At 32.5% G+C, this 12935-nt stretch overlaps 1 protein-coding gene across 3 annotated transcripts in view; it reads right to left on the bottom strand.

Moving 5' to 3' along the window:
- Nucleotides 1–448: 448 nt before the first annotated feature.
- Nucleotides 449–12935, bottom strand: part of LOC117175821 (broad-complex core protein isoforms 1/2/3/4/5-like) — a 28265-nt gene continuing 15778 nt past the window's right edge. For 2 of the 3 annotated variants that reach the window (XM_033365579.1, XM_033365578.1), the window contains exon 4: nt 5359–5639. In XM_033365579.1, coding sequence (XP_033221470.1) covers nt 5359–5639 — 281 coding nt within the window. Of the gene's footprint in view, nt 5640–12935 lie in introns of all 3 variants that reach the window. The other variant, XM_033365580.1, reaches the window with a different exon arrangement.

The following is a 12935-nucleotide window of genomic DNA, read 5'->3' as shown; positions in this document are numbered from 1 at the left end:
TATCAGGAACTCTAGAACTATGTTTAATCTACCCGGAACTAAAAAAAAAAAAGTTCAGCCCAGGCAGAAGTTAGCCCCCTCCTTACCCTATTTTCGAAAAGTGAGTTTTCAATGCTCTAAAAAAAAAATATAATTTTTTAATCTTGGGGGTACAACTTCACAGGGATCTTAGAACTTGACCATTGATTTATCGGCGAAAACTGGACTGGCGATTACGCAGTGACCTCAAGCCGCTGACCGGCGATTAGTATGTATATTTAACTGTATACACTTTTTTCGCACCTTCGGTATTTAAACTTTTTTTTATACAGCATTCTGTAAATTTCCCAAAATTTTCGAACTTTTCCACAAATTTTGTGAATTTTGTTACTATTTGTAATTCAGGTACCAATTCCTAATCAGATATTATTTCTTTGTTCCAATTAAAAAGAGCAAATAAAAGACAGAGTTTGTTTTAAATGTACTTTTATTAAGAAATACTTAGCATTCATTAAATGCCTTAATCTGTAATTATCGGTAATTATAATATAATTATTGTTATAGCATTATCCTATATTTCTACCTATAAGCATGCTTTACTTGACACATCTTAAAGTAACGTACTCTTAAACACCTTACGTTCTAATTAACCAAAAATACTTGGATTTCGTGGAGATGCAAAGTCTGCTTTCTTTCTATTGTTGTTCTTATTGTTGTAGTCAGGAACACATTGATGATAATTTATAAGAGCCAACTGTAAATAATGTTTGCTACGGCGGGGCAATTTTCAGATCGTTGCGCCGATCGCGCGGGGCAAGTCGAGAGAAGATTCACACTCCTCTCTCATTACACAATTATTTAGTTTACGTTTACCCAACTCGTGGAATGATATACCGATTAAGGCAATGCAACAGTGAATATTTCTCTCTACATTTACGCAGTTTTGCTTCCTCGCTTCGCAATTTTCATTTATACAATTCATGCCCAACAAAATGCTAGGTCGCCAGACATGATTATTTTGGTACGTGGCCGACACAAGTCGCAGCCAAATCCTCCAAAACAAACCAAAAATTGTCCAAAAACATAAATTTATTGATCGTTATCGCACGATAAACGACTATCTATAGTTACAAACGCTCCTCTCTTCGAATTAAGTCCTGCGAGTATCGAACTACAATGTACCTATTGTTCAAGTCTATAGTCGAGCCACTTTTCGAATAAGCGTTTAAACGTTACTTTCGCTTTGTCAACGCTCAAAGTACAAAAAAGTCCTCGAGAAATGCTGGAAGTTCTATTTTGATCATTTCTCGCCACTATTTCGTGTGGGGAGAAACTTCAATTCATATGTAATAATATTTCAATAGCTCAAAATAATAATTTTCATAAACAAAAGAAATCTGAATTGGGTTTTGTGTCTCAATACACAGAATACTGTGGGCGTATATCTATTCATTACAATAGATATAACTCAGATCAATGTACAAAAATCTTAATCGTCACCTAAATAAACTTAATCAAAAAAGTACTGGAATCGCCACGTCCGACGACTTGTCGCGACTCTAAAACGCCACTATCGAAAATGGATAGATCTAGCTCGGTAACTGCAAATAATGTTCAGAGCGCATTCAAGTACCGAACAATCCGCTTCCAGTAGCCGCAAATATATATCTACAAGTAATAATACCACCGTAAAAAGACAAAAAATGAAGGGTGGGGTTGGGGATGGATGACAAAGAGCGATTGTGAAATTAAATACGATTTGCCTCAAAGTGGCTACTTACATACTGCTAAAAGTGGCTAAGATAGGTTGTTATTAAGTATCCTTCTTTCGTATCTTTGATTGTTGTTTCGTTACACGCTGCAATACATTATTATAATACACATGAGTATGACACGGAGTTTCACTAAAAATATAACGTTAGATACGCTGAGCATTACTGGCTTAAGCACTCTGCTAAAGTCACATAAAACGACGCACTGTGTTATTAGAAAACTAATTACTTTTCATTGGTTTGAAATACTGGTTTAGATATAGATCTGTATAAAATCTTTGTCAACTGGAACTCTTTGAACAATGATTTATATCTTAGGGCATACGGAAAGAGTGCTATATACATGGAGATCGGTGGATGATTTCTCCCAAAAGTTAGACCAAAATTAGTCATTACTTTCGTTCTACGGTCTATGGAAATAATCGACCAGAGATCTCGATTTGGTAATCGACTACGACAGTGGAAATTAAATTAAAATCTACATTAGGGCTGTCATTATTTTGCGACTTTTTATTTGAGTATTAACCAATACGGGCATTTCTAGTAGGTTTTGTTTGGAAATGTGAAAAAGTGCCCAAGAAAAATTAGAAACACCTTTTATAATAAAAAGGTTTATAAACAACAATCTTTATGTGAACAATAAATAAGCTCATAAAAAAACCGTCTCGGAAGGCCGATGCTACGTGTACCGAAATTTCGGTACAAATTGCCGGATTTTTTTCGGTACAAATAGAGCTGAAAAGGGTACTATTTGTACCGAAATTACGGTAAAAACAGCTCAATTTTTCAGTACGCATAGACACTTTCTCCTTGGAAACTAGTTGATCATTCTTTGTTAATTCAGACTACATTTTTTCACGCTGGTTAAAAAATGCTGAGCAAGATTTTGAGATTTTTTCAAAGATTATAGAGAAATGACTTCCGTAATATTTTGCAGCGGAAATTAAATTTGGAAAAAATGGACAATTTTCTTTTTACCAGAAAAGATAATCGACAATCGTTCTTGCAAAAGTTTGCAGACTTAGAAAAAATGTATAGGAAACAATATAATGTAATTAAATTTTAGGCAATTTAAGCATGTGATTAAAAAAATTTAATTTCTATGAAAAAATTCTAATAAGAGAAGATAAAAAAATTTAAAGCTAGTATATTTATCAAATAAAATATTTAAAATTCATTCTTAAAAAATTAAAGTTTATAATTTCTTCATTTACTTAAAGGTGTTTAGGCTTCAATGAAAATGTACAAAGTTTAAATTTGTTTACAACCCTTGTTATCAGTGACATAGGATATTTTCATATTTCATCAAAGTTTCAAAAGATACCCCATTCACAATTAAAGCTCTTCCAAACTCGGAAAATAACGACATCCCATGACTAAAAATAATGCCACTGAGTGTGAAAAAATACGCGATAAATATAAGCTACCTTGGTAAGTTTATAAAATAGTATTGGGTCCTAAATCCTGTGGATATGCTACTGCCGCTTTAAATGTAATGTCTGCCATAAGCAGGTATAATGTTCAAGATGTATTTCAATTTGCACAAAGATGTTGCGATTGTTTTACGTAGTTTAAAAAAAGTAAGCGAATCAGAAAAATCAAGATTTATCGAGAACAAATTCTTCCATTATTATAAAGTATTTCTTGCACCGACTCTAAAACAAAGCCTTAATTTTTGTGTAAAAATTAAAAGTGCACAAATTAAAATACATTTGAAAAAATCGATAATCTGACGCGAGTTCATTTTTTTGCCGCATAGATGACGCAATTGGGGATTCCCAATTTAAAAAAATATGTAGTAAGATCTATACTTGAGGCTAATAATAATAATAATAATAATAATAATAATAATAATAATAATATTATTATTACTACTACTACTACTACTACTACTACTACTACTACTACTACTACTACTTCTACTACTCCTACTACTACTATTGTATCCGGCACTCTTTCCCGATTATGCTTTTACTTTAGTGTTCACTGCTCGTTTATTGCATTAATGGAAAAATATGGCTTCATCTGAATGCTATTTAACAAAGGCAATACATCGTACAATTTACGCTTCATATACGCCGCCGCTGCTGTCATGTAATGAGAATTCTTTGAAAAGGCAGAGCCAATTTTCACGAAAAAGAGAAAGCTTCTAGTTCTCTCATTTTCCTAAGAATTGGCAAATCTCTACGTTCAGTTACAGGCTTGTTTCTTTTTTGTACACTAACATGTTAAAAGCATTATTATTATTATCATTATTATTATTCTAGATAAATCGTAATTTGTAGTCTCGTGTGATGCCTAACGAAGCTAAGGGTAAAGTTTTGAACAAATACCAGTCCTTGCAATATGTAAGTCAGTAAGGTACATACAGTCGGGCAAAAAAATGCACTTTCCCTTGCAATGTCTACAAAAATATCTGTATATTATGATCAGGGCAGTAACTTCTAAAGCGTTACATGATAATATGCGGCAAGTGTTTTTTCTATCTTTACTCTTTTCTGTCTTTCTCATTTTCTATTTTTCTGTTTTTTTTTCTTTTCATTTTTTGATCTTATTGGTCGAGATTCACCGAACCGTATCTACAGTCAATTACCGAAAATCTGCACAATTCAGCAGTATTTCGATAATGAATTATTGTTTTGCAACCAATTACAGGCTCGGCGAAATCTCTAGAAGGGATTATCCATTCGTAAACAAAGACATCGCAACGCCTTATACTTTCGCGTTCGACTTGAAAAATGCATTGCTCTGTCCCGCCGATTCGTGAGCAGCAATGAACTGACTCGTGGAACACGAATGCTGAATAAATTGCATTCCATTTAAAAAATTTGACTATGAAAATAAAAGTAATAAAATGCTTTTCTAGGCAGACTATTTCTTATGAAACGAGAAAGGTACACGAAATTTCGGCCCTAGTCATGGAAAGTCAGGTTGATTAAAAACGTAAAATAAAAATTTCGGGAGCAACGACTCACTTAAGCGAACAAGTGAAGTCATCAGTCGCTTAGTAAAGAAACACATCTAAAATCAACCGCATAATTTTTCATAAACCACAACATAAGAGAAGCAAAATTGCTCGTTATCCAAAGAGTAAACTTATCTAGCAGCGTACATAAATAAAACGAGGTAAAAAAAGTAGATAAGTAGATATATAAGTAAGTAAATAAGTAATTAATCGTCGTTCGCGGTAACGTAGATGGTAGAGATAAGGAAAAGAATCATCTGTTTTATGATTTTATGAGCTCGAAAGCTGAGATCGATTCCTGCAAAATTGGCTGCCTTATGTTGTGCTTCTAAACCATTTTATATAAGATTTATTTACACGAGAAAAGAGCTGTTTATGACTGAAATAATGCATAAATATGCAGCAGTCAGTATGCAATCAACTGTTGTTTCTTGGATAATTGATTATATTTACGCGAACCTTCGTATATTTTTATAATACGAAATTTGATTCATGTTGGCGAATATAAAGAAAAAGCCACAACTCATAGATCGACGCGGGTCGCTCGGAAGGAAATGACATTGTCTAAAACAGCTCTAAGTTAGCGACATTGAATTTGTTCGACTCAACTCAAGTCTAGAAACTTACTGCTGGCGCATAAAACTACTGTAGGCTGGAGTTTAGGCTCTCCGGCAGGCGGAAATTCATCATGTGAAAGGGCGGACTCGCAGGGCTGCTTGGCTGGCTGTTCATTCCAGGCATGTTGCCTGCACCGCGCCCTCGTTTTCGCCTCTGCAAGATTCCCTTCCGTACCATGTAAAAGCGGATCGTACTAATTGGGATTTTGTATTTTTCCGATGCTACTTGAAATGTCATGCCGCGTGCTACCATGTCAGATGCCTGTTTCAGTTCCTCTTCTGATCGCCGCTGTCGTCTTTGATATCCTAAGATAATAAAATTATATTAGATTAAAAAATTACTCATATTACAATTGAGTCACTGAGAATGACAACTCGGAAAAAGTCCAAAAATGAAATTTTACAAGAGAAAAAAAAACGTTTCTTTTGGTAGGATTCAACACATAAAATTGTACGATTATTATCAAAGTTTAATCTAATCACTTTCTAGAAAGAGAGAGGAAACAGAAAATTGGCTTTAGCTACTCGGCATTCCCGATTTTTTAAACAGATTTTTAACAGATTTTTAACAGATTTTTTTCACATTTTATCTTTAAAACATTGAAAAGGTGTTTGCTTATCTGTAGGTCTTAATCTAATGTTTGAAGCTGCAATAATACTATTTTTTGGAGTCTCACGCCCTTGCTTTGTGTTACTTGATAATAAAATATTTGCCTAATTTTTGGAGATATCAAAAAATAAAAATGACTGTCAACACTTTAATAACCCCAAACCGTTAAAAACTCATTCTCCTGAATTAAATAAAAAAATTGGACATTTTTTTGTTAAGGTAAAAATGATACGTCATAAAAAATGTCCATAAATTAGGCCTCAGGAAAAGTATGATCCCCTTTGTAAACCCTAAAAATCGCACTCAGGTTCGAAACATCAATCGAGCTGCCGGATTGAACAAGGGCGCATACATTTTTTCAGCGCGAGCGCAAATAAAACCTGACAGGACAAAAAGAAGAATTCTGCAAACATTTGTTTGCTGAATTCAAGAAATTTTTTTGCAGTAATTGAATTTTCAAAAATTAATGTTCTGAACAAATTTTGAAAACTACGAGAATTTATCCCGCTCGAGCCGAAAAAACTTATGCGCCTTCATCCGGCAGCTCACGTACCGAAGGTGCACCAATTGTCGAGAATCGCCATTACATTTTCCTAGTGTATTACGTTGGATAGATCGAAATTTTCAAGCCAAAAATTCGTTTTTTTTTTATTTTTCTCCCTGTACACTGGGACCTGGATTTAATTAAGTTTTTGGGCAAGGGTAGTAGTGGCCTTGTTACTATTTCCAGGGAATACAAACGTAAAAAGTCAGGGCCACATTACGATCCTCCTGCTGTTTGTTACGCTTGGCTGAAAAAGCCAAGTTACTACAATCCTACCTTACCGACATTTTTACATTCTCGTTCATAAGAGTAAAATGGAATCATACAAATTTTCGATCTGTAATATCTGTGGTTACCTGAATGGTGTAGTAAAGCTATCTTTCAAAGGATTTGACCAATCGAATGAGCGTTTGATAGACATTTTAAGGGTCCCAAAATGGACTTAAGAATTATCTTTACAACATTTTCAAATTATTACCTTATTATTATTGTAATTATTATTATCCTAATGATAATTTTCGATTAGACCAAAATTTTAAAAAATTATTTTCAAAATTATGAATATTTTTGTCTAGAAATCCATAAGTTTTAATTATGATTTTTAGTAAGTAGCAACAAGATCTAAAAACGAACTCTATGAGAAATTTTTCGATTGGACGAAATTTAAAAAGCTCTAGATAATTAATAATCAAGTAGACTGCCTATATTGGAATCTTTTTAAAATACAGTGGAATTACTTTTAATATCTTTCTCCAACAGACTAAAAATTTTGACATTCTCCTTCATGAGTGTAATGGAATCTTACAAATTTTGGAGCTCTCGAATTTTCATATTAAGACTTGAAATAATAATAGCACTTTCAGATTTTAAAAACATAAAACAGATTTTTTAACAGATTTTCAGAAATTTTTGTTAATGACCGGTACATGATAAAACTACTTAAAAATTATTCTTAAATTTTTAAATTTCATAAAAATTAAACAAGTTACATGACCTTACAAGATTTGCAAAAATAAAATTTTTAATTCTCATCAGAGAAAGTATTAGATTTGTGTAAAATTTGACACCCCCCCCCCCCATCCCGTTTTTGTAAAATGCCACCGTTTTGAAACGCTCTGAACCCTAAAAGCAGCTTCTTACGAACGTGTCTGTCAGTTTGTAGATACGATACGTTTAAAAAAATTAATCTATTAGATTGAACTTTGCTACAATCTTTCGGTGTCAAAAACTAAAAGTCAAGTTCGTTTGCGGTTAAACTATGTAAGATACGACAAAAGATGAATGAACACTAATTGAGCAATCAAAAAAGGTCTACAAATTTGTTACGAATCACTTTTCTAAAGGACACGTCGTTTTTGTTTTATTCGTAAAAAACAACATTATAAATAACAAATTTAATTCCTGGAGAAACGACACAAGGTATGGAAAAAAAGAAATAGGCAAAAGTTGTTTACGCAAAAAAGAGCCACAAATTTGCTATGACGACCGCTAACTTACAATTGTACATAACTCCTAATACAGTTATCTAATTTTACTTTTTTATGGGAGTTTTGGAAAAGTGCAGCAGTTGATTATCGCGCTTTGCGCTCATTAATTTAATTCTCTGGTTGATTGCGCTCAAATATATATTTACCACGCGCTTGATTTTTTTTATTCTCCCCATATTTGTGCAGAACTTTTAAAATATAAGGTCAAAGCTTCGAGAACTGTAAGTTGGTGATTAGGAATTGTATTTTGTTAAAGCTCCTTCAGCTTTAAGGTACTAATCCTAATAAGAATTTCTTTTAAATCGATTTTTTTTTATTGTATTTTTCCCTTCCTTAGATCTTTAAAAACCCGCTTCTAAAATATTTTAAAGAGATTCCAGTTGTAACTGTGTTAAATATCCGAAAATAATGTGTAGTGCGCACACTCCGAGCTGACGCAACTGCTAGTCATATCTTATCTTTTGTGAGAAATGAACCGTTGAAACACAAATCGGCTCTCAGCAAAGAAGTTCGAGACTACATCAAGCCAGTTTTCGAAAAATTGACCAATGAGGACTTATGGAAACGTTGTTTGGGAAAAAATACTCAAAACAACAATGAGTATTTCAATAAAACGCTTTGGGCAGTCGAGCCGAAACATACGTTTGTTGGTAAAGAAGTAATGGAATTAGCAGTCCAAATATCATTGGCTATCTTCAACGAAGGCCGCATGCCTCTGTTGAAGATGATGGAAGTTATGGGATGCATCATCGGCCGTACTGCATATGAATATGTGAAAAAAAAAAGATGACGAAATAATTGCTATGGCAGAAAAAGCCAGTAACGCGGCATCGAAAGAAGGTCGTTTGGCGAAAAAAGAGGTCCAACAACAGGAGGAGGAAACTTACGAAAACTGTTACATTTTATTTTATGGTCCAAGGATAGCAGATTAATCGATTGTGAGTGATAAAACTTAATTTTTGTTTAAATACTTATAATACATAATGACGAAAAACTTTAAACGCGTTTTTCTCGAAATGAATTTTTTTCAAATGGCCGACAGTTAATCTTCGGAACTACTGAACCGATTTTGATGAACCTTGTCACGTTTTGTTTATTTAGGTGTATTCTATAGGAATTTGACACAATTTGACAAAAAAATTTTTAGATTTATTTTATATGGAAAACTGTACAAAAAAACGCTGATTTATAGAGGTATTGTAAATTCCTACGTAAGGAACCTTCATTTTTAAGAAACCGTTTGGTTTTTTTGTTTCAGACTTGCCGTTCCTGAGATTAACTGTCGGCCATGCAACAACTTTTTTTTAGGCTTCTCTTTGACGCTTCCTGGACATCATATAAAAATTTAAAAAAAAAGTTTTTTGATGTAAAAACATGCATAAATATAACAGAAAAAGTTTGATATCTTTATCTTATAAAAGAGCTGAGAAAAAAATTCTTGAAAATACAGGTTTTTTTTACCTTCTAATTAGGATTAGTACCTTAATGAACACATTCTCATCAAGTATCTCGTGCTTCGCACTAAATTTTGTCCAAAATATTAATTTTTCTACATTATGTTAAAAACTATTATGTTAAATGCATATTATATTTATTTCTGTACCTAGGTCTGGTAGTGACTATTCCGATAATGCAAAATAATGTACAAATGTTATTTTTCATGATTACTTTAATATTTTCTCCTTATTTTGCATAAATTTTTATTCTCAGTCATCTGGAAAAATGTATCATTTCAATAAATTTATATTATTACAATTCATAATATTCATTGATATTGAAGCATACGTATTTTCATTGCCTTGTTTTTATAATTAAAACAGAGCGGATTCCAAGAACAAATGGTTATTTGAAGCGCACAATTTTTGTCTCATCTTTTTTTTTTATCTTGCATAGTTTGACCGAAAAATGCTATTTTTTATTTTCCCTTATTTTTTATGCGCTCAAAATTTGAATTTTCGATTTCTAAAAAATTTTCTAAAATCTCTTATGATAATCTTGCAGGGTTTTCAAAAAGCAACGTTTTTCTTGTCTCGAATAGCCGCACACAGAATTTTCAAATCTTGAACAAAATAATCACAACAATTTACAAAATACTCTTACTTTTTTAATTTTCATACAAAATAGCTGAATAACGAACTTGACCTTTAGTTTCCAGCACCAAAAGAGTGTGCCAAAGGTTAATCTAATGGAATATTTTTTTCAAAAGTTATCGGGCTCACCCGGGAGACATACAGGCATACATACAGCCATACAGACAAATTCGTAAAAACATTGTTTTTCGGGTTCATACGGTCTCAAAACATGGATAAATTTTACATGGGGGGGGGGGGGTGAAATTTCACATGATAACATAACAATTATTTCATATTGATTTTTTAAAATTAAAATTTAAATAAGGTCATAGGACCTTGACACTGAATCAAAATGATTTTTCTGTACCTTATCTGGAACTGAGTTTGAAGACGTATTCGTTACCTGCACAGCATGATATTTTTCCGAAGAGAATGAACACGAAGAGAAGGTTAAATTCAATAATAAAAAAAAAACAATTTTTTTTAAGTACCACTGTGAGAGGCAGAGGACTCACGCCAAAAAAAAACCTCACAACGTGAGACGCAAGGGAGACTCATTCAAATGAAAAATCAAGGTAAAATAATTTCATTACTGTGTAATGGTTATTTTTCTTGTAAACGTAGTTAAAAATGTTTCCGACACCTTCATAAAAATGGAAATTGGATAACAGTATCACGAGTTATGTACAACTGAAAGTTAGCGGTCGGGGCTATGCTTGGCTATACTTGGCAAATTTGACCCCGTATAAGTTATAGGTAATTATGATTTTTGTAGATTTAAGCTAATTTGACAATGACAATGTAATCTTCAAAGCTTCAGATGCTATGAGAACCGTCTTTAAAGTAAAATTGAAAAACAATTTCATTTCCAATTTATGATTGTAGTTAATCAGGGCCTTGAAATCGCAGATTTTTATTTTGGTTCCAATATTTATGATATTTCAAATAAAATCCAAGCGCACGCATACCATATAACGTACGAAAAGGGTAAGTATGATAGCCTTAAGGAATACCAAATTTTCTGTTAAAAACATGGTGTTAGACACTGCAGCATATGACAACCGATGAAAATTTTTTGAGTCTTATTAATTTATTGCACAACAATTTTTTGAAATCCTAACAGTAAAAAAATTTAAAAATGAAATCTATACCATCAAACGGAATTTCTTTGAAAGCGTGTGATTCTTGAAAAATGAATCAAAACTTGTGAAAAATGGTAAAAACTTTATAATTTCAATAATCGCAGTTACAAGAAAAAAATAAATTAAGAGGCTAACTTTTATTATATTAAAACAAATTTATATAGAGCACCAAATTATGGAGTTTCTAAGAACGCACAACTTGTAAATAACTCACGTCTTGAACATTTACGCATACATAAATTTGTGGAAAAGCATTCAGGGTGGCCACAAGATTGAATATTTCAATTTCCCTGACAGTTCACTGACTTTTCCCTGATATTCAGACGAATTTCCCTCACAGGAAATTATTACAAAAGCGAATAAGGTTTCAATAATGTGCCAAGCAAAATAGTGAAACAAGCCAGAAAAATGTGCTTTACATGGCAGTATGGATAAATTAAGGTCAGACAACTCAGCGGCGCCACTAACGAAAAACAAAATGTCATATAATGGATATTTTATGCAATTTTCTGGTTGCTATTTTTCACAACTATAAAAAGTTTGTTTTCCTCTATTAGTTTTGGAGAAAACAGTGCGGCCCTATCTTTCCGTCAACTCAGCGGCACCTTCTACAAATATCATGAAATTAAAAAAATGACTAGGTCAGATTTTTGTGCTATTTGTTGACCTTAAAATGCGCTATGAATCGCTTTTGTAAAATCAACCCTTACTTTAACCCTCCCCCCCCCAAGGAAAAAGTACTTTTTTAAGTATTAAAAAATGACTAGGCCAGATTTTTTGCTCTTTTACTGCTTTCCAATGTGATATGAAACACTTGTTTTCAAATAAACCCTTATTTTACAAAGCAACACTCTGTGCCGCAAAGCGTATTAAAAAAAAGGAACTGTCTAGATGGAAAATACATATAAAATATTAACACAGTATATTTAAAGCATAACTGTGGAGCAAAATTATTTTTCACCCCAAATCGTTACAAAAACTACCCCCGTATTTATATCCGAATACAAACCTGCAGACTGATGCCAAAAATTGTATACATTAACTACTGGGATTTTTGTGCTCTTTCTTTATTTTCCAATGACATATCAATCGCTTTTGTAAAATGAACCCTTATATAAAAAAACAACACCCTGTAATGAAAACACGTATTGAAAAAAGTCGTTATCGACATAGATGGAACTTACTTATAAAATAGTAAAATGGTACTTTTGAGCATAATTATTTCTCACCCCTAATCTTTACAGAAATAACCCCCATAATGTATAAGCTAAAATTGCAACATCTTTTGCAGAATTATTTTCCAGCCTATGTAAGTATATTCAAAAAATATAATTGGCCATTTTCGATGCCTCTTTTAATGCCTTTAAACAACTTCGAGCACAACAAATTCTTAACGAAAAAAATCCATATTCATATAACGGACAATCAAAATGTTAGAATGATTGCAAATTTGTTAAGAGCAAACTTTTTCTAAACTAATTTGTTCAAGTAGTGATTAAAACTATTTTTAAAGATAAGTAGAAATAATTTTAAAACCCTAAAAAGCAGCCGTGTGATTAGGGATGCTGGGGATCTACATTTATGTTGTAAAATACATTTTGACTTTTATATGTGTAATAACCTATGAGAACCATTTGCCCAAAATCAAATTCGAAAGAGAGCGGTCTCTCATATACTCGGTTGGAGAAAAAGCAAAATAGAAAATTTCCAATTTTGTATAAATGCACTTTCTTAAAATTGTGCTTCG

Source organism: Belonocnema kinseyi, chromosome 7 (assembly GCF_010883055.1).
Source record: "Belonocnema kinseyi isolate 2016_QV_RU_SX_M_011 chromosome 7, B_treatae_v1, whole genome shotgun sequence".
Classification (NCBI taxonomy): Eukaryota; Metazoa; Arthropoda; class Insecta; order Hymenoptera; family Cynipidae; genus Belonocnema; species Belonocnema kinseyi.
Note: the sequence above shows the minus strand (reverse complement) of the source record. Positions and strands in the feature narration are given on the sequence as shown.